Source organism: Sander vitreus, chromosome 5 (assembly GCF_031162955.1).
Source record: "Sander vitreus isolate 19-12246 chromosome 5, sanVit1, whole genome shotgun sequence".
In the NCBI taxonomy this organism is placed as follows: Eukaryota; Metazoa; Chordata; class Actinopteri; order Perciformes; family Percidae; genus Sander; species Sander vitreus.
This window is the reverse complement of record NC_135859.1, coordinates 32,019,443-32,041,773: the sequence shown is the minus strand read 5'-3', so window position 1 is coordinate 32,041,773 and position 22,331 is coordinate 32,019,443. Positions and strand designations below refer to the sequence as shown.

At 41.3% G+C, this 22,331-nt stretch overlaps 1 protein-coding gene across 2 annotated transcripts; it reads right to left on the bottom strand.

The window, feature by feature from the left end:
* Positions 1-2,253: 2,253 nt before the first annotated feature.
* Positions 2,254-21,600, bottom strand: hira (histone cell cycle regulator a). 2 transcript variants are annotated; one of them, XM_078251503.1, is made up of 25 exons: positions 21,350-21,600; positions 19,532-19,594; positions 19,112-19,222; positions 16,842-16,932; positions 16,565-16,659; positions 15,880-15,975; positions 14,974-15,134; positions 14,261-14,428; positions 14,066-14,179; positions 13,585-13,655; positions 13,137-13,242; positions 12,132-12,353; positions 11,621-11,706; positions 11,241-11,441; positions 10,926-11,069; positions 10,611-10,830; positions 10,156-10,263; positions 8,686-8,834; positions 8,403-8,564; positions 8,047-8,105; positions 6,969-7,074; positions 6,707-6,829; positions 6,454-6,617; positions 6,231-6,319; positions 2,254-4,849 (listed from the first exon to the last, which is right to left on the bottom strand). In XM_078251503.1, exons 1-25 carry the CDS (start codon positions 21,384-21,386, stop codon positions 4,733-4,735), a joined length of 3,063 nt encoding a protein of 1,020 aa, XP_078107629.1. In that variant the 5' UTR covers positions 21,387-21,600; the 3' UTR covers positions 2,254-4,732. The 2 variants fall into 2 exon arrangements, with proteins under 2 accessions (XP_078107629.1, XP_078107630.1); XM_078251504.1 differs by having other exon boundaries at positions 10,611-10,827.
* Between the last annotated feature and the right edge of the window lie 731 nt (positions 21,601-22,331).

Below are 22,331 nucleotides of genomic sequence, written 5' to 3'. Positions count from 1 at the left end.
GGTAGTTAGCTTCATTTTCGGCGTAATTCGAGTATATTTACAGTTTGAATTTCGTCACGCCACTTATATAACATCTACCCCAAGGTCTTATAAAGCTAACTATGGTGTCCGATTTCAATTTAATGCATTTTTGTGAACATTAGGGATTTCGTTAGCTGCGACTGTCCCTTCAATGTTTGTTTAAATAACTCAACACATTATAATTACACACATTATAAGATTAACTGGAACCTGCGGTAAGAGATTGCTGGCGTAACAAGCTCGCTGACCGCGCTCTCACTCACACACACCGGCCATTTAGCAGGAAGAAGGGAGTTGCAGGCCCTGGAGCTCTGTCAGGGCAGCGGCGTTTGGTAGTCCATTAACCCAAAAAACGGTGACATTGCGTGGGTATGGAGTGCCGTGGGCTGCCTGCCGTGACGGAGCTCCATCTACCTCACAGCAGGCCGGGGTCTGTGAAGGAAGGCAGGCCGGGCGGCAGCAACCCAGGCAGCACCGGCCGCTGAACTCCGACACACAGTCGGACAAAATTTGCAATTAGCCATCAATTTTCGTAAAACGGCCCATATTTGACCTCTACATAGTTGATTTCTCGCATAAAAAAGTCTCAAAAGTGAATTTAGTGATAAAATACCAGATGAACAATGTATACAATTTCTGAGATCTGCGCGACCTATTCAGAAGACTTAAGCTGACCTCAGATCAGTGGTGTAGCCTATGTAAATGTTTGGGCGTGACAAAGAAAGAGACTAGAGCCAAATGAGGAGGAGCCACGGAGTTGACGTCAACTAGGCAGCTCGTTGAGATTTGCCCGTTTTCAGAGGCAGTTTCAAATTGTGAGATTTGCAGAGGAAAGAGGTATCAATGGGATTCTGAGCTTCTATGTATGTCATATTTACCCACTAAACTGTCGTTATTCAACTATGACAAGGTAAAATCGGTTTTGCATTCAATCACCCCTTTAACAGGAAATGTGTTGTGGACTATAGACTGACAAATCAGTTTAAACTAGAGATGTTCCAGTATCGGTATCGGGAAGTGCTGGAGTTTATGCACCGATCCGATACCACGTAATAAAGCCCTAAAGAAAATCTATGTTAAAGTAGTTTATTTATGTTCTTTTTCCGTAATAACTGTCAAACTGCAGAATAAAAGAAAGTTCTGTGGCATTCATGTTTCACAAAGAGTTTAACCTGAGCCAGACCGACAACAAAGATAGAAATAATATCACATCCATACAGGGATAGTAGTATACAGTTGTTAAAACATAATAAAATATATGACACACTGGTATCAGATCAGTACTTGGTATCGGCCGATACGCAAGTTCAGGTATCGGAATCGGTATCGGGAAGCAAAAAATGGTATCGGACCATCTCTAGTTTAAACCTCTTCAATCTAACCATTGAGTAGACTGCGGAGTGCCCAAAGAAAACACGCTGACTCAATATTTAGAGCAACATTGCACCGTTTTGCTTCAGCAATTATCCATGATCACTTTGGACTTTTATGGACTAAAAAAAAAAAAAAAATCCAAGATCCAACAGTATTCTTCTATATCATGCAACACTGTGGGGACATCAACTAACTGGAAGTTTGAATCATATCATTCATCTTCTTTTGGGGCCAAAACTAATTCTAACTTTTCAAAAGGTAGTGATATATCTCGTATTGATGCAAATTAAAGCTACGGAATATGTGTGGATGTGAGAAAATGTGGGTGATCTATTTCTAAGTCTGATCTGAATCGTTTTCTCTGCTGATTAAGGAACAGGTAAAAAAGGATTTGCCAGGATAATCGTTTTGAGTTCCTTACTTTTCATCTTTCAGCAGGTGAAAACAATTGTGCACTTCAGCCTCTTATGGCTGAAATGAGTATCAAAACTACTGTTTTCACAGATAAAAGTAAAGTAACTTAGAAAAATTATCCTGGCAAAACTTTTCCCCACCTGTTCTTAAGTTAATAAACAGGAAAGAAAACGACTTAGATTAGACGTAGAAAATGACCAGAATTTTAGTTTTTTTTTCTCACTTGCCTCTCAGAGCTTCCGAAGAAAACAATACAAATGATGAAGAGTAGCATTTCACAAGACGAGTTAGGTTAAAGATTCAAAGTGAGGGAGAATGCAGAATAAATTCTGAGTTCACTGGTACATCTTTAAAGAATACAGCACATTAACTTGGCATATTGTCACATGGATTAAGTCAAAAGTAAAAATGGCAGAGCTCCAGTAAGAAATGCCAGACAGGAAATTACCAAAACCCAACTGTTCGTTTATTTAGTTTTTCACTTTCTTTCTTCTAAAGCTAAATTTCAGCTCGTCTCCACTCATTTTTTTTTCTCATAGAAAATGGAAACGAAAAATTGCCTTGTACAAACATTTAAAAAATGACTAACAGCAAAAAAAGAAAAAAAGAATTGAAATAAAGTAATGCTGTACAGATTGGTAAAGAAAGACGAGTTCTTCCCCTCTGCCTCAGTGCTGCTCTCCACACTGTGCAGTCAAATACAGCAGTAAACAAGCTTCGTAAGCTCACACTCTCCATTTACACACACACACACACACACACACACACACAGTGGGCAGAGGAGTGCATGATTGCTGCTGTGGACAAAAAGGCTACACACAAGTACTTTTTCTTGAAGTTCAATGATGTTTTGTCGTGTTTCATGACTGCTTAAAATCTCAAGTTAATGGATGGAAGATGGAAAAATGTCCTGATTAAACGGATTTCTTTACAGTGGTTTTTTGCCCGGCAACAGAGAGAAAACAAACAGGTTGCAGCAAAAAAATATGTTATTTACAAGGGACAAGAAATGAAACAGACCAAATAATGTTATATACCATGTCTCCACTGGGCCTTTTTGAAACGTTCATATCATTTCAAAACGATCCCACGTTTTAACTGGCAAATCCTTGTGTGATTTATGAGTAAAAAAAAAAAAAAAAAAACACTTCACATGCGCATGTGGTGAAACTATAAACACATACGAGACAGGAGGCCTGTTTGATACACATACAGTAATATATATCTTTAAGATTGACCGTTTTTGCTTTTGGGAAGGCTGACATAAGCATATTTTCCTCGAGCAGCTACTGATATTCACAATAAACGTGTCTGTATGGGACTGTGGCACAAGTTTACAGTCAAATGTTCCAAGTCTCTGCAGATCAGAGGATTCACTGTTGATGTTTAGTTAAACCCGTGTGTATTAAGAAGAAAAAAATATTTGTTCCCGTTTCAGCAACACCTGCAGGCAGGCAGGAGAATGTGGTATACAGTAAATATATAATCTGAGATGTCATGATAAAGGAGCTTGGTTCTGAATTTATTTCACCCAACACAATACAAATGGGACTTATTAAATCCACTTATGTTAGACCATTGTTTGATCATCTTGTTTAAAAAAATTATTATTGTAACAATTGATGAAATTACGTCAAACTGTTGAAAAATGACATTAGTATCGACAACTTGTACTGATGTCTAACATTGTTGCAGTTCAAGATGTGACTGATACACATTCCTGCATCGCCTAATCGTTGTTTTTTTTAAGTCTGGCATTGTGTTAGCTGATTTCTCATTTGATTTTTAGTCACAAGCCACAATTGGCTTGTGACTAAACAAAAACACATTTTCTACCATCTGATATGCTCTAAGTGCTCTTTGAGTGACGTGTGAATGCTTCCGTGATTTAGAATCAGCTGCAAAGTGACACAAATGCTGCATTTCCACTGCATGGTACAGCTCTACTCAGGTCTTCCATTAGCAAAAGTTGTGGGCTGTGGAAGCAAGCATTAAACCTTTTTGCTCAGTTGAGGAAGTTTTATTCAGTTTAGCGATTTCCAAATAAAAAATGAAATGGAGAAAAGTTCTGGTACCAAAAGTGAGTCGAGTACAGCCGAACTATGCAGTGGAAATGAGGCAAAATGCATCATTTAAACACCTGAGATCCCTGCTGACTTTGTTTTCCAGAGGTCCATCTTGTATTTCAGAATTTAAATTCCAGTGGGGTTATACATTTGATTATCTTCTTCGCTGTGACTTCACATTTTGGCATTCGCATTGTCACTTTTAAAGACAGCCAATACGCACCGAAAAATTCCCCCGTTGGCAGATTTAGCCTTTAAAAAGCCGGTTGAACCATTTTGTTTGGATTCCGCTCATGTCCTTCTTTATTTCTACACTTAAAGGCATCACTTTGGTACAAGCATATTGCTCTTCTACATCCATTCTGATTTGTATGAGCGTCTCACCTCTGCTCTCTTTCTCTGAGGAGGGAAACGGACTTAAGAAGGATTCACACGTGGCAGGAATCAAACCTCCGACCTTTCTATCAGCGCCTCTCTTAAGTCAATCTTTTTATGTTCATAATTAGGAGTGTAGGAGAGGGTCATAGGTCAGAAAAAAACACTTGTAGCAGGAAAAAAAGACAAAAGACGAAAGTTCATACTGAGATCGTGATTAGAAAAAAAATAAAACTAAGCACCCACCACTTCTCCCCAGTGAGCAACAGCACTGAAAAGTCCCAGCGCTTGAAAAGCTGTGGACTGGCTGTTAGTAAAGTTCTCTTAAAACACCCAGGATGTGTTTTTCAGCTTTCAGCCAGAACAGCGTTTCAAGCTTCCCAAGTTGAGAAAAAGCAGTCAAGAGTTGACCCGAGCCGAGCCGGGACAAACCAAACTGATTTCATGATGAGTTTGAGTGTGTGTGTTTGTAGCAGTGTGTGTTATTTGTTGCGCAGCAGCTCCAGCTGGTCCTGGTATTCAGTGAACAGTCTCTGGAATCGCAGGTTTTCAACGATGACGGGTAAAACCTCCCGCAGCAACTCGCGCTTACGTAGACCCTTAACACAGGAAACAAACAGTTAGCAACATGTTACAGTTATTGGGGTGGCAGAGCTAGCGAGGGCTAAATGTATTAGCTATTAGCTTTGTTCGCACAGGTTGACACAGGACTACAATGTTCACAATGTGATGGACCAGTGAAATATTATCACAGTTTGATATCTAACTGCGTGTCAACCACTGCTCATGCACACACATTCATTCACCCTTGTGGGGGGAGGGGCTTAGGAGACCGTTTTGGGCTTTAGCAGAAAGGGGGGAGGGACTGAGAGGTTGTTGATGTTCACATTTTTTTGGCTAAGTCCTGGATCTTCGCAATCCTACATACAGCACCTTTAAGCCGTTCAGAAGCATTTTTTGGATTAATTGATGAGTTGATCAACAATTTCGATAACAAATTCATCGTTTAATAAGCAAAACAACAATGCTAAATAATTACAATATTTACAGCCTCTCCAACGTGAGAATTTTCTGTTTTTTTCTGATTTGTCTCGTAGTAAATGTAATATCTTTAGGTTTTAATAGGGCTGGGCAATAATTCAATATGATAATTTATCGTCTTTCAATGGAATCATATCGTAATGAAATCATATATCGGGATATACAATCAGATTGATAAGAGTTTCATTTGAAGAACTACAGTTTTTTTTTTTAACATCGCACTATTTTTGTGCATGCATGGAAACATAGTCAGTATATAGCTGGAAATCCTATATTTATTTTTTCTGTATAATTTCACTTGAAACTGTTTACCACATTATTGATGATTATTTATCTAAAATCTCATTGTGAAAAACGTTTTGTGAAAGCACCAATTGTCAACCCTACAATAACGTCGCAATATCGATATCAATGTATTTGGTCAAGAATATCGTGATATCTGATTTTCTCCATATCGCCCAGCCCTAGGTTTTAAACGGTCGCTAATTAACGTTCATTCCAGTAACTTCTAAGCCCAACGTGGCTGCGGTCAGGTTGGTGGGCTCTCTGTAGCTGGTGTCTGTACTCACCCACCGATCATCTGCGAGGAAAGAAAGTTCACTCAGTAACACCACGGTACAAAGCGATTGGACTGAGGGTTTCTTGCCGTTCAGAGTGATACCTCTTCTCTAGTTAAATGAGCTGATCGCTTTTAGGTCATATTAATAATTTAAAGGCTTTAGAATCAGGACGTCCTGATGCCATTTGGATCAAGTCACTCGTGAAAATTAGAGGTGTGTCAGATTAACAGCTGTTATTTCAATGTGTCAGATCCTTATTTGATCAACATTAAGGTAAACAGAAGTCTCAGATTGGACTGTGTATCGACAGATAGTCGATATTATTAAGGACTCTGAGCCGGGGGGAAAGAGAAGAGGACATTGACGTTTGTCATCATACCAGAGTGGTGGGCTCCCAGGCTGTGGCCGCTGATTTGTGGACAGGACCCAGCAGTTCCTTACAGAGTTCTCTGAGACGATACTCTGAGCCTGCAGGTAACACACACACACACACACACACACACACACTCTTAAGTCAAAACTGAAACAAAAATCCAACTCAACATATACGGTCAGTCCTGTGTTCAAAGTGTACAAACCCTTAGAGGGTGATAGTTTGGTACCTTCGTTGACGAGGAAGCGGGCGTAGATGAGCAGCCAGTAACGATACTCCTGCGCTGACTGCAGAGTCAGAGCAGACGCCAGCTGATTCTCCAGGAAGGCCATTGTCATGCTCTGCTGCAGGTGGTGAGGGGTGGAGGAGAGGCGGGACGCCAGCCGACCAGCACTGCAGGGACCAGACACATTTTTTTAAATTGACTTCTTTATTACATTTCATCTGGACTGAGAAGGGGCAATTTAATATTGCCGTCGTACTTAAGGTTGCGGCCCTGCATGACAGCCAGCGGCCCTGGGGACACAAGTGCATCTTGGGTAGGCAGGCAGCTTCTAAAGTCAGCACACTGGACCAGAGAGTCTCCTTTATCTGCTATCAGAGTCCTGAGGGAGACACAATATCATTCTTAAGAAGTTTAATTATTCAGTCGGCGTCCTGCTCTTTAAGAATCATTTCAACCACACTCAGTGTTATTATTAGCAGTTGTTTCAGCCGTACTGTGTCTCTACTCTTTAGTCTCACCATGTCTCCAGTGAGGAGCTGAAGCAGTAGGACTTCCCGTTGGACAGTCCAATGACTGGAACTCCCTGCTGGGTCAGCAGAGACTGAGACACTGTGGTGTCTGCACCTTCAAAACACAAACACAAATGTTTTTAGGGAGGATATTGTGACTGGATTCTCCAGACTCACTGATGTAAATACATACAATAAATAAGTAACATAAGTCAAAATAACGTGGTTTGAATCTCTTATGGATCATCTTCTTGAAGAGGGAGATTGAGGGTATCCTGCTCTGCCTTTGAGAAAATGAAAGCTCAGATGGGCCGATCTGGAATCTTCCCTTTACGTCGTCATAAGGGGAAAGGTTACCTCCCCTTTCTCTGCTTTGCCCACCGCCCACAGCTGCCCAGAGAATTTGGCCCGCCCATGAGTAAATAGAGTTACAACGGTGGCCGCAAGCTGGTCTAGGCCACACCCCCACCCTCCACCTTGCCCCCCCTCTCTCCTCCTCAATAGGATTTAAAGCTACAGACACAGAAACGCAACATCCTAAGGTGCTAGTATTAGGGGACCACTAAGGCCTATATAAAAAGAGACTTCAGATACAGTATTAGGGGACCACTAAGGTCTATATAAAAGAGACTTCAGATACAGTATTAGCGGACCACTAAGGCCTATATAAAAGAGACTTCAGATACAGTATTAGGGGACCACTAAGGTCTATATAAAAGAGACTTCAGATACAGTATTAGCAGACCACTAAGGTCTATATAAAAGAGGCTTCAGATACAGTATTAGAGACCACTAAGGCCTATACGAAAGAGACTTCAGATACAGTATTAGCAGACCACTAAGGTCTATATAAAAGAGACTTCAGATACAGTATTAGGGGACCACTATGGTCTATATAAATGCATCCAAAAAGCAGCATGTCATAGGACCTTTAATTAACTGAGCCCAGTACCATACTTATCACAGACGTGAGATTGATATCATCTTCTCATCTCTCTCTCCCCCCCCCAGGATAGAAAGCAGATAAATGCATTCCCCAAAATGTTGAATTCTTCCTGTGTCATCATCACATGCTGCAGTGTCTCACCAGATAAAATAGTCAGCAGGGACTCGTTCTTCACCAGAGCCTTTTGTTTCTGAACGTCCCTGAACACAGAAAGAAAACAAATTAAAAAAAGCTATTTTTTTTTAACCAGAAACAATATCAACAAACACATCACTGCTCATATATAGTTCTACATGAAAAGCTTTGACTGAAACGACGTTTCTATCAACTGGTACAGAGAGAAAAAATAATATTATATACAAATATCTCTGTAATGAATTAGTCTACATGGGAAATAACAGACAAGTTAGAAACATCCCTGATAAATACAGATAAAGTCAAAAAAAAAAAGAAAGAAATCCACCACAACATTTCTAACAAAATCTGTGAGCACGGACCAGACAGACAGCGTCGCTCCAGCTGTCAGAGCCATGACGAAGTGGGCGGTGCAGTGCAGAGCTGACACAGGCGTGGGCAGCTGGATGGCAGGAAGGAGCCGCCGCCCACAGGAAGAGAACACTGACAACATCCTGTCCTGACAGGCGACGGCGACGACGTCACTGAGGGAGAGGAAGAGCCGAAAGAACTGATTTAGTGTTGTTGATTCATTTATTTATTTATACAAATCGATGGAGGAATAAAGACGAGCTCTATCGGTGAATGACACGCTGAGCGTCGTACCTGCTCCCTGCAGCAGTGACCACTGAGCTAGGCAGCAGCGTGTTCCAGTCTCGTCCGTCTCTGGAGCATCGCAGCTGGCTGAGCTTTGAACCCGCAACCAACGACACCTCGTTCTCCACCTCCAGGAACACTGACGGCTCCATGCTCACCTACACAGACACACACACACACACACACACACACACACACACACTTTCCATTTATAGCTTAACAACAGGTATGCAAGAAACAGTGTTATCCTAATTGATCCTAAATCAATGTGTGTTCCCACCCAAAATGTTATTTGATCTATGCAGCGTTACCATCCTTAGTTTGGTACGTCAGAGCAGATCAAAGTGGCATTCACACAAAAGTATCACTGAGAAAATTGCATCAAGCGTGGTTTTGTTTGTAATGTGTTAAACTGCTGTGTAAACAAACTACAGAAACATCGGGAATTATGGGTAGGAAGAGATGGATGCTTATTTGTGTGCTTCTAGCTCACAAACAAAGAAAAAAAAAAGTTTCCATTGATGTTGTTGCAGTTCTTACTGATCACCAGTAGAGGGAGTTGACTACTACAGACTACTGTCGAATACAGCACTGTGAGTGAAGGCCAGTACAATCACTGCAACTCCAGTTCTGTTTTTTTTAAATGCCGTCTGCGACAGACACAGGTGCAACAAACAAACACAAAGTAGGAATATAAAATGCTAAATATGTCACTTCATTTGGGTTGCAAACACATATTTCCGCTAGCTTAAAAAGAAATAACAATTTAAGGTGAGTAAAACGTACTAAGAGCTTAAAGGCCGTTTTATGCTACTGCGTTGAATCGACGGCGTACCCCCACAGACCCCTCTGCATCTACGCCGGAGCCTACGCCGGAGCCTACGCCGGAGCCTACGCCGGAGCCTGATGCGCACCTCTCGAAAAATGTAACTACACGTCGCTCGGCCGTGGCTTGGTAGCGTTGCATTTCCCCCCCCGACTCATTTCCTGGTTCTCCTTCTCCATAAACAACGTGAAATCAAGGAGAGGGTTAACTCTTCCTGCTCCAGATGTCTCACCGTGGTCAGAAAGAACAGGGGAGACACTTTGTTTCTCTCACTGTGACTCTAGAGTCGCTACTCGCTCCGAAGGTAATCGCCGTCACTCTCTCACTTCTCCCCCGCTCTAACACACTTCTCCCCCCCCCCCACACACACACACATACATACATACGTACACACGCCGGCTCAACGCACACACCAGCGCACAAGTATAAACATCAGGCCACGTATGTAAGCTACGGCGAAAGCTCTGCGTGGAGCCTCCGCAGAACCATAAAACGGGCTTAACATCCAGCAGAAAACTGTACATAAAGGTGGTTCTGTTCTAAAAATAAAATACCTTTCTCCTGGAAGATAAAACCACCACAAAGAATTCAGAGTGCACACACACACACACACACACACACACACACGCACACACACACACACACGGTGTTACCTGCAGACTGAAGGCCTTCTTTATACTGGGCGTTGGTAGTTTGAGAGCAGCTGGAGGAGCGGGAGGAGCTGCCACCCTGCTGGGCTCCCGCTCTGCTGGAGGAATTATCTGACAGGAAAAGGAGGGACTAATCACACATATATATATATATATATATATATATATCTCTCTCTCTCTCTCTCTCTCTCTTTTCCAAGGACATCTGCACAAAAGGAGCTTTTACTAGACCTTTTCAATATTACTTGCTATTCAATTCAAAACCATTGAAGCCCAAAAGTACACTCTGACTGACATTCTGTAACTACGGGGTTAATTAATGTCTTCACGACCTGAATATGTTCTTGTTCTGGTTTGTTAATGTTTTCATAAAAGGCATGAATGGATCTCTTGGAGTTCAATGATGTACCGGGACCTCTATCCGTCTATCTGTTCATCTTTTTCCTCCATCTCTCTACCTGTGTGAAGGGTTGGGCGATGGGTGCAGCCATCTTGTCTTTCCTGGGCCGTCCCTTTTTCCTCTTCTCCACCACCTCTCCTCCATCCATCAGCGTCTCAGGTTTCCTCTTGCTGAACGACAAGTTTTTGTTGATGGAGGCCATCTTGTCCTCGCTGTCGCTGCTGGTGTCATCTTTTGATTTTATGTCTTTCAGGGCAGAGATGCCGTCTTTTGGCCTGCTGGATGGAACAGAAAAGCACAATTTTGAGATGGTTTGTCCTCTTTTCTCACATTTGTACAATTTTTTTTTCTTCACTTATACTGAGTTGATCACCTGTCTAGAGGCGTGAGTCCAGCAATGGAGGAGATGGCGGCTGTGACCCCCGGTGTGGCCTTTGACCGCTCCGTGAACCTGGAGTCCAACGCTTTCATTGGCTCGATCTTGGTTGCAGAGGTGAGCAGAAGGCTGGTCTTCAAACTGGAACGTAAGGGAACCAGAAAATAAGGAATAAGAGAGGAGGAGGGAATGAGAAGATCAAGGGCGTTTTAAATGATAAGATGATGATAGAGAGTTAGGAGTGAGAAATCTGAAGAAGTTAACAAGCGCAGACAGAACATCATAGAAAAAGAAAAACAGAACAGTTTGTACCCATCCTTGTTGTCTTCGAGCCCCTTGGCGGTGCTGTTGGGTGGAGGTGAGGTGAGCATGGGGTCGTGGCTGGGCCTAAGCCCCAGAGAAGAGGCCTGTCCTGGGCTGGAGTCGGAGCTGAGCTGGGGGGTGAGCTGGTTGGACATGGAGGAGCCCGAGGGCAGGATGGGAGCGCTGTTGAACAGAGCCGGCGAGAAATCCCTGCAGAGACAGGAGGACTATTTTGTTGTACTTTTCTCCATATGCAGTGTTTTTCTGTTGCGCATTGTGTTGTCCAATTGCTTATGATGTTTTTTTTTTTTGCTTGTGTTGTGTCTATTTGCATGCATTTTCTTAATTTGAGCTCTCGGGGGCCACCGTAGTGTTTCACGTTTCCGTACCCGGTGTCCAGCTGAGCGATGCAGAGCGGTGTGATTCGTCTTCTGCCGTCTGCGGTTCTCGTCTCCACCTGCTTCTTCAGAAGGTTCTGCAAGGAAAAAATGGAGCTTTTAAATGGTGTTCATAAATATGTTTCCAATACATCACCGATTTTTGAAAATGGGCTGTTTCCAAGTTATTCGACATCATCTGCTCTCCTGTGTTTGACTTGTATTCCTGAAACTGTTTATCTTCTGTATCTATTCTCTGTGGCGATCGTCTAAATATCTTAACATAATCAGTGAGTTTCTATGTCTTTTCCCTGCAACCTGAATCATAAAACATTGCAAATATATAATCTATGCAGAGTCGGAAACTCTGTTCTATGACTTCATTATTTTAAATATACGAGTAATTCTAAGCAGAAATATGTGTATCATAATCACACACAAATGAATAAATTATGATTATTTATCAAATGCACGAGAACCCGACACTCTGCTGCTTGTTGGATGTAACATTTCAGTTTCCCACCTTCCGGATGTCCTCCAGAGACTCTCCGTTCATCACACTGTTGAGTTTGGGGGCTGAGGATTCGGGCCCGGCGCTTCCTGGTCCCAGGTTGGCCTGGGCCGAGTTCTGTCGCTCCTGCTGGTATTTGAGCATCTCGGGGTTCTCGATGATGGTGGTGGAAAGCTGAGCCTCGGTGCTGGTTATAGCCAGACTCTTACCGTAAATGTTCTGATGGATGCTGTTCTGTATGTCAGAGGAAGAGAGCGAGGAAGTTTAATTTGGGTTCTTTATGTTCTTGACGGAATGATGGAAAGAGGTCGTGTTGATGTATTTTTTTTCCCCCGGGTGGCATTTACCAATTACAAGCCAACCAGGGCTTGTAAACATAAATGACATAACTCGGGGGACTTGGTTTTCACTTCCCTTCCCGTTTTTATTCCGCTCATGGAAATTTTATATCTGAACCACAAATTATTTGCTATATAACATAATATATCCATGATCGGAAGGTGTTTCTAGAACTTAAACTGGTATTACAACAGTCCTGCTTTTCCTTTCTGGTGTTCATACCAGGTAAGAACAGTTGAAAAAACAGCTGCTTTCAAGTGTTAAACCAGACCTCATCGGTTTATTCTTACCTTTTAAGCATGAAAAACTACTGGATAACAGAGGTTAGGATGTGTTTTCTCATGTTAATAAAGCTCAGACACATTGAATGAATGTGCCTGGTAGCTGGTTTAGAGTTTGTTCTAAGAGGTAACAACACCAAGATGTCTAGAACTGTAACTCTGTTTTCTTGAAAACTTTTTTCACAGTCAACAGAAAAAAGCAAACGCAGGAAAGGTTATTTTAGAACATTCTGGTTGGGAATCAGTATTATGACGGGAAAGACTTTAAGTTAGTAGTACTGAGAAAAGACAAACAGGGTCTAGTTTAAATATAGGAGTAATTTGTTTTGGTTTATTGAGTTAAATAACTATGTTTGAGTTTTAGCAGCCAGATGCGATTCCATGATGTGTGTCTAACCTTCTCCTCCTCGTTCAGTGGGTCTCCCAGTTCATCCAGTGAGAAGTCCAGGTAGGCCACAGTGCCGTCCATCGAACACACTAACATCCCCAGACCTGTCAGAGTCCTGACAAACACAATTCTAACTCAGAGATACGGAGGGTGTACCAGTGATGTCTTAAAATCCTGTTCATGGATAATAGAGTTTAGAGTAGTGCTGGATAGTGTGGCAGGGTCAACAGTGACAAAAATAATTCATTCCCAGGAGCCAAACAGCATTTTTCCAATAGATTGTGATTATAAAAATTGACATTTGTAAGGCCTGCACACAGGAGACCTGGAGCTGCAAACAAGGTCAGATTATTTCTTTCATCTCAATGTTAAGTCTTTGCGACAGGCCGAGAAACTTATGGAGGGAGACACTGATGCACATGTGTGACAGGCCCCACAACGCCTTTCAAAAACATACCAGGAAATGTCCATTATCGATTTATCAAACAGATCGTGGATGACCACCAGGGGGCGCTTCAGAGAGGTCAGCTGAAGAGGAGAAACAGGAAACATTAGTGTCGCTAGGAACTAAACAGTAACTAAAACAGGGTTAGGAACTTTTTACAGAGAAATCACTTAAACAGTCATTCAACATTTAAAAAAGTTGATATTAAAATTGATGGGTAGCCTTCATTGAAACAACCAATACCAAAAACTATGGCAGCTTGCCAGGCGTTTGTTCCAGCCAACGCTAATGTGTGATGAACAGCTAAGATGGCGTGAAAGTAACACAAAAGTGGTTTAAACAGTAACGCATTACTTTACATAGACAGTAATATTGTAAAGTAACATATTACTTTCAAATGAAAGTAACTAGTAATATGTAATATTGAATTTTAAGAGTCAGTTGCCCAATAGTGATGACCATTTTCTAAAACAAAGTGAAGCGTGAAACTGACCCAGACGGAGAGCGATCGGTCTTTGCTGCCGACTGCGCAGCAGCAATACGGACAGCCAGGTTTTGGAGCGCTGCCGTTCTTCTGTTTCTTCTTAAAAATCTTTGGGTTGAATTTCTACAGAGGAAGAAACCAGAGCCATCAGTGTGCAGACAGATGTTAAGGCCACTAGACAACATCAGACTAGAACTTCCTTACCACCACAGTGACAGCTTTACGGTGGCCCACAAAGTCCATATTAGTCTTCCAGCCGTCTCTCTCCACGATCTGTGCGGTGGGACCGGAGTTGTTCATGGCGTGAGCCGATACCAGGTACTGGCCGTCTGGAGACCAGGAGAGACGCAGGACGTGGGTCGTCCCGCCGCACTGGGACACAGATAGACATAACAAAAACTAATTAACAAACCCTCATTTGGTTAAAAGGTGCTGTAGGTAGGACTGTGAAGATCCAGGACTTAGCCCTTTCCCTTTCCGCTAAAGCCCAAAATGTTCTTCTAAGCCCCCCCCCCCCACAAGGAAGAATTAATGCGTGTAAATGAACAATGATTGACACGCAGTTAGACACCCCCCCTGGCCCTGATTGGTGCATCTGAACAGGGAGCTGTGGATCTTTTGCAAATCGCTCTACAGGCTGTAGGTGGTGCCAGAGGAGACGGATATTTTTTTTAAATTACCTGCTTCATGTAGTTCTACTGGAACATAGGGTCAGTTTCAGCAAATATGACAGAAAGTTAGTTTTATATGTCTTACCTACTGCACCTTTAACTGTGCTGTGGCAGAACTGGCAGGAAAACATACAGATGTTACAAATAAGGGTGAAAACGCATAACGAATGTGGACGTTCCCATGGAATATTGTCAACCACCTGCTCGCCACTGCATCATCAAACACAGCGGACAGTGTTTTTGTACCTCGCTGAAGGGTTTGGTGATGTTGGCCTCCATCTGCCAGTCCACTGTCCTCCACACTCTAAGGCTGTGGTCGTCGGCCTGGGAGGCGATGTATTTCCCCACCGGATCCCACGTCAGACCTTTAACCAACCCAGTGTGTCCTCGCAGCCATGTCACCATCTCTGGAGAGACACAGAAGACAGAGACATCGATGAAAGCCTCCTGCTCTATCAACATACTGCATACTGTTTAATACTAATAGTGGTATAGGCTTACTTATTAGAAGTTAAACAAAAAGCTTGAATGATCAATTAGTTTATCAAAAGAAAGGTGAACATTCACCTGAAACTATTTTGATAAAGATTGTTTGGTATATTGGTTTTTGCTTGAAAAATGACTAAACATTCCCAAGTTCCAGCTTCTCGAATATGAGGATTTGCTACTTTTCTTTGTCTCATGCGATAGAGACTGAATGTTGATGTTTTAGGTTGATATTTAGGTCTAGTATCAGTCAGGTAAAATGAGCAACTTGATGGCATCACCTTGGGCTTTAAAAAGTTTTATTGAGTTTATTTTCTGACATTTTATAAACCAAATGAACAATCAATTAGTAGACAAATAAGCAGCACATTATTAGATAATTTTTGCAACCCTGTATTGCAATATAAATTGCGATACTTTGGTAGACACTCATTATGCTAACCTAAAACTGTAGCTTTAACATACAAACTCTTGGCCAGATAACTAAAAAACTAAAAAGTGCACGTCCCAAAATATATCTTTAATAATGTCACCCTACTGCAAAATCTCCTTTAAATTCTGTTCATAATTAATGAAATGACATTAGGTCAAGAGGAACTGTGCAAAATATTCTGTCTTCCTTTAGTTATTGCAAATGATACATTTTAAAGGTTGTTTTTCTCCCACCTGGAAATTTACGAGCGTTCCAGATGACAATGGTGTTGTCCACGCTGCAGGAGGCCAGCCACACGTCATGTGGAGACCAAGCCACGTCCATCACATCTACAAACAAAACACACCGAAATCACTGCCTGAGTCTAAAGACGTGTTACTAATCAGAGGTTCGAGTGAAAAATACCCTAACTACTGTGACAAGGTTATTTAAAATAAGTGTTGACCTATTTATGCAACAACAAACCCTGAAGACCGTTGCAATTGGTATTATCTCAACTGTATCTCAAAAAAAGTGTGTTTTTAATGTTTTTTTTGTGCATTTTGTAGATGTATTGTGTTGTCTGTGTACATAGACCTAAGACCCTGTCTATACTTGGTTTTAAAATCGAATCACAGGTGAACAACATTTAATACAAGTGTAAACGACCACCAAGTAGCATTGTGATCCGATCACTCAAACCACATGCAGAGGTGGTCTGTCTACATATTTTTGTAGTGCAAATGCCAATCCATCCACAAGGACGTAACAGGAAAATACATCATCACTAAAGGACGTGCCAACGCGCTATACCTTGCCCATTTGACGCATGATAGACACAGGGGTGAAAGACGATGTGTCCCGGTTCTCCAGTTTGTGTTCGGACCCCCGTTTTAAAACCAAGTGTTAACAAGAGTTTTAGTGTGTTTTGCGTCTTACCTCCAGTGTGGTTCCTCAGGATGGTAACACACCTCCACTGCTCCACATTGGCCAGCTTACTGCTCGACCCAAACACTGTGCTCGGACCGATGAATCTACAGAGAAAACACACGGCCAAAACACAAACAGCACAAATCTAATTTTGATTTAGAAAACTTTGTGGTTTAAAATACTAAGAAATTCATACAAAAATATAATATTACTTTCTAAATCATTAAGATTGGACTGTAACAGCAGAAACAGCATTTGTATTTGCACATTTTGCGTGTGTACATACGCAGCTCTCTTCCACACCATGACCAGCTTGTCGTCTCCTCCTGATGCCAGGTACAGCCCGTTGTTGGACCAGCGCACACAGTTCACACAGGCTGCAGAGACAAATATACACTCGGGTTATAAATATAACTAACTAGGCAGCGTGTTATGATGGGCATTAATAGTGCCTGCGATATAGTAGTGCAACACGTTCCTATTATTAAATCTGACTGCTTGCACTTGTTATTTGGAACACTTTCACGTTAGTGCAATTCACACTCTCCTTCTGCTGGAGACTGGGCAGCAGTAGTTGTTGAATAAAAACATAGAAAAAGATTCAAACCACTTCTTCTTAAATCACTTCTTACAACACATTTTTATAGACTTGCTTTTATGTGGTGCCGTCTTGTTGCCCTATCACCTGTTAACTCAATTTTATTTATTTAATTGTAACGCTGCCCCATATTCTATTTTCACTATTACAATGTGTATATTTTTGTATGTGCTTTTGTTTCTCCTGTCAAAGCACTTGGTAAACTATTGTTTTTGAAGGGGCTATACAAATAATAACTATTATTATTATTATTATTATATAACAACAACAACTATGGCATCAGAATCCAACTTCTCCAACCTTTAGGCTGCTGGCACGAAACTACCGTTACTATTTATAGTAATAGTTAAAAAGGAGCTGTAGGAGCAGGAGTCATAGAACCTGTTCTACTGCTTAAAGCTGTTGAATCCAAATGAAATAAATAGAAGCGGTCTGTAAAATCAAGGACATTTGGTGCCTGATTGTAGGGAAATAGAGGAGCAGTATCAGCTTCTTTGTTGTTCACAGAGAAAAGGAGCACAGCAGGATTAAAACTTCAAACTAGCAGAAAGAAACTGAGTTGGCTATACGTAATTGGCAGGTCAGAAGCAGTCAGTGACATAGTCACGACTACAGAATGGAGAAAGAGTTACATATGTGTAATCTTGTATAGAAGTTGTCTCAATCCAACTGGCAGTATTCTTTAAGTATTATTCTTAAGTGTTTTTGAAGTCTGGCAAATATAAATTCTCATTTGAACAAATATAACAATGCAACCCGCCAGATTTTAGTGGTGGGTAGCACTCTCTGGCACTCTTCGTGAAACCTAATCTTTATAGAAAGCTACTCAAATGTGATATCTTCCACAGTTTCACTAAGAGATTTTCTCTTTACAGGCATACAGAGCTATTAACCCTAACCCATTATGCCATTTTTCTTCGCGTCTCATAGATGTTCCATTGATTTTCTGATATCATTCAGCCTTTAATGCTATAACAGAGGTCGGAGTTAGCGAGGATTGAACAGATAGATGCTTTAGTAGTGCTCACCTGCTGTCCGCATCTCCCATCTGGTGTGAACTAAAGATTTGATATTCAGTGGCAGGCAGCGGTATCAATAATGCTACTGCAATTTAGGCAAGAGGCTACAAAGGCTTGCTCAGTTTTGAAAGACTCAATTATATTCTTATTTTCCCTTAAGGGTGCTTCTCTTAAAAAAGGCACAAGGAGTATAATTTTTCCTAAAAGACAAACGTATATATGCAATGTATAGACCAAAATATTCCCTCTCAATCATCACGTATGAAGTGTGTGTCTGTATCCGCAGAGATCCTGCCCTCTGCACGTACTTGCTTATTTAGCTGTGTTCGGGATGTTTCCAGGCATCAACCTCTATATAATGTAGCAACCAGGTGCCAGACCATAAGCGCGCATTTAAGGGGACGCTACAACGATGGCGGACACAGCGGCAAAAAAAAAAAAACGAGACAAAGTTCGTTCCAAAATGAGGAAGAACCTGGGGTTATTTTGACCCACTGGTGAACACCGTAACCCTTGTTGATCCAGGGCCAACTCTGAATGTTGCGTTGACAAACCACAACCAACAAATCCTGCTCATTATGCCTTTACATTTTTGCTCACTATTAGGAGTAGCTTCTGTCCCGCCCTATGATGGTCCTTTAGTCAGTGTAGCTCTAAAAAGGTTTTTACAACATCACTTTTTTTGATGTGGTGGGTGATGCGTAATACATCACAATACACCCTTGGCTGTATTTGTTTTTTGTAAGAAGTTGGAGCAGTGTTTGTGGTAGCAACAGTGTTTTGCTGTATTTGTGACACTACAAGTATTGTTCATAGTAGAGTTGTATATGTTTTAGAAGAACTAGTTTGCTTAAAACAGAAGTACTTGAAGAACTTACTTAGCGGGGAATTAATCAATACATCAATTAACCAAACATTTCCACAGATAAGGCCGGTTACCTAGGTGATTGTCCATCTGGCACAGCATTTTGGGAATATTCTCATTCTTCTCGTCATCCTCTCTGAGGACTGGGGCCATGTTCCAGATCATCACCTTGCCAGAATCCTCTCCTGAAAACAAATCCAATATTAAAACCTATACAACCCTGACTTTCTGTTCCATGACGGCATGATTAAGACATCTCTGTGCTTTACTTTGAAAATCTTACACAATTTGTAGTCCTAGGCTGCAGGAGAACATTTAGTATGATGTGATACAGATTCAGAACTGTCTTAAGAAACAGACACCAACACTGTACATATTCATCAGCCCAGTACTTCATCAAGCACTGGATATTATCTAAATGACAAATGTTCATTTCATTTCAGTAACATCCCACGACAGTGAAGCGGTTTCAGTGCCAAATGATGTGGTCTTACCTTGCCCACCAGTTGCAAATTTTGTCCCATCAGGGTGGATGTCAACTGAAAATATGGGTTTGCCTGTGGAACAAAACATATGTCAACATTTAATGATATTTGTCAAATCCTAGTTTTAATGAGATTTTCTCTTTACAGGCAAACAGAGCTACTGTGGGTGGCGTAAATGAAATAATACATCAATAAAATGTAGCCAGCCCCACGGTGGCCCGGAAACCTTCGGTTGGCTTATAGCTATTGCTAGCCCAATTTTCAACTCTTGTCCCTAGTTTGGCTTTGACGTGTACAGTGTAATTCGGTGACTCACAAATCTTTTCACGCCAAGCATCCCTAAACTGACACAAATTAGACCACAGACTCCCATTTGATAGATTTTATCATACGATAGGATTTTTGCTTTTAGATGTTTTATTACAGAAAGTGTATCAAACACATGACCAAAACAGTCATACATTATGTCATTATGTTACTTGTGGATGGAATTACAGTAAAAAATAAATTATTTTCCTTTGTGCTGGGGACCCACTGGAACCCCTCAAGGACCCCTGGGGGACCTCGGACCCCACTTTGGGAACCACTGGTGTAATTCAAATATAGAGATTTCAGTATCACAAAACCACAATACACTACAGATATGGAAATATATATAAAATACACATCAACAACACCATAACCTTGGTAATTTGCAGTACAATTTGCTAAAAATGGGTACAGCTCTGCTTTGCTTTTAGCCAGCACTTAACCTTTGTTGTAACATATTTTATATCTGGATTTAATTTGATTCCACTTGGTAATGTGTTCAAGAGTTGACAGCCCTTTATGGAGATGGTCTAGATGTGGTATTTTACAGGTGAAAACAAAAATGAGTAAAGCTCTCAAAGCTCAAGTCAATTGTATCTTTTTAGCATGTTACAGTGATGCCACCGGACAGGCTTTATGTTGCAGTGCCTGGCTGTATAAGGATGCAAGGTTTGATTGTAGATGTTGATGCTAAAGCCCAAAGATGTTAACTTGTGCACAGCGGAAGAAGAAGGAAACTCATGTTTGCTGGTTATTTTGAGTGTCAAAGACCATCTCTACAGAAAAAAAGTTGTTTGCAGCTGTTACATTGAAGGGATTTGCTTGCTGTCTCTACTGTAACGTTAACTCATGTCAGTTATGAGCCGTTAGATAAGACATAAGACATGTATTTTGGACATGTCCATTGCACATTTGGTTTTCCGGCATGTGGACACTTACACATGTTAAGGATGCTTCACAGGCTAAAAGAATCATCTTAAAAACGAGTTACTTGACTCTAATGACATTAGCTAACGTTAATCGTCAGCTGCACCCTAAATTCAGGCCATTTCCCCAACGGTTAACTTTCCAAAACTGACAGCTTGGAGAGACACTTTCTTTTAGCTCCACGTCAAGCTTGTTTACTGTAACAAAAATAAGGTGCGTTTGCTAAAATCAAGCAAAAAACAAAAAAATAAGTCACTTTCAGACAACAACTTCGAAATGGGTCATTTTGAAGGTAAGTTAGCTAGCGTCAGGGCAACCGAGCTAGCCGTGGGGGGGCTAACTAACGTTAGCTCGCAAGCTAAGGTTAGCAAACATTAAATATATTTGGAGCATAGAGGAGCAGTACTGAGGTTGACAAAAACACCAGATGTGTGTGTTCATTTGTTGAATAAAGTATTGTATGCGAGTGACTATGAAGTGACAAACAAGTCAAACAAGTGTCGACCACCACCATCATGCCTCCTTATCATTTCACCCCCCTGCCGACAACAAAAGCCCAACTTGGTCCAACAGATTCCTGCACAAGCTTACCGTTGTGGCTCACCCAGCTCGGCTTCAGCAGCTTCATTTTTCTATTTCCCCCCCCCCCTGTCTTATATTCAACAAAAATCCATCCAGAGACCAGTTCAGCAGAACGAACAAACGCTAACCCCCTCCCTTTGTCTCAAACTCCGTCCGACACTTTGTTGTTTTTGTGATTCAACTCCATCTCTGCGGCAGCATCCCCCGAGTCTCCGAGCCCGAGCAGCAGCAGACAGGCAGCTCAGTCCGGACGACAGGAGAGGTAACACCAGGCGGTTCAGGAAGTGTTTCCGTTATGTTTGACCGCGAGCAGGAAAAAGCGTGCAGAGCGGCTGTCACAATAGTTTCGCAGGGGAGGGACTTTGTAGACTTTTTTTAATCAAATACTTGTAAACAATAGTCGGTAGCATAATATCATGATTTTTATGCACTCATGTATTTAGTTTAGTTAAATGTATTAATCTCGATGGCAAAACAATCATCAAATGTATCACGACGGTGTACAAATACTTGATTCGTCTTTTATTTTGAAAGGTCACATGCCGTAGTGCGCAAACTCAGAATTTAAACTGTCAAGAAGAGCATGTAGAGGCAGTGCGGTCTTTTATGTGTTTTAACCATAGACTGTAAAAAAAACTTTGTACAACAAAATACATCTTGCATCTGTTTTTTTAATATTTAGGTCTCGAATGTGATGCATGTCCACAACGTTTGACCTGTTTTCAATTTCAGTCCTTAAAAGATGGTAATTTAGTCAATCAAATAAAAATGTTTCTTTTCCCATACACTTATTGTTTTCTGAAGTAATTTGTTACGGTATTTAAATATGTCATTTCAATATATTCTTAATCAGTGGGTTAAAACATGTATTTCATACAAATACATCCTGGAATACACCCTGGAATAATGAACACAAACATGGAAATTCATAGTGGGGAAACTGGGTCAAGAGCTTCATTTGATTTTTCCCATAAAGAGACAAATGAGTAAA

Bases quoted from the DNA above. Each gene is read 5' to 3' on its own strand.
- hira (XM_078251503.1), bottom strand. From the start codon at position 21,386: ATGAAGCTGCTGAAGCCGAGCTGGGTGAGCCACAACG. The intron at 14,429-14,973 runs GTACAAAAACAC...TCTGTGTCCCAG, and splicing joins TCACCAAACCCTTCAGCGAG to TGCGGCGGGACGACCCACGT. The intron at 13,656-14,065 runs GTCAGTTTCACG...TCTCCTCTTCAG, and splicing joins ACCGATCGCTCTCCGTCTGG to CTGACCTCTCTGAAGCGCCC.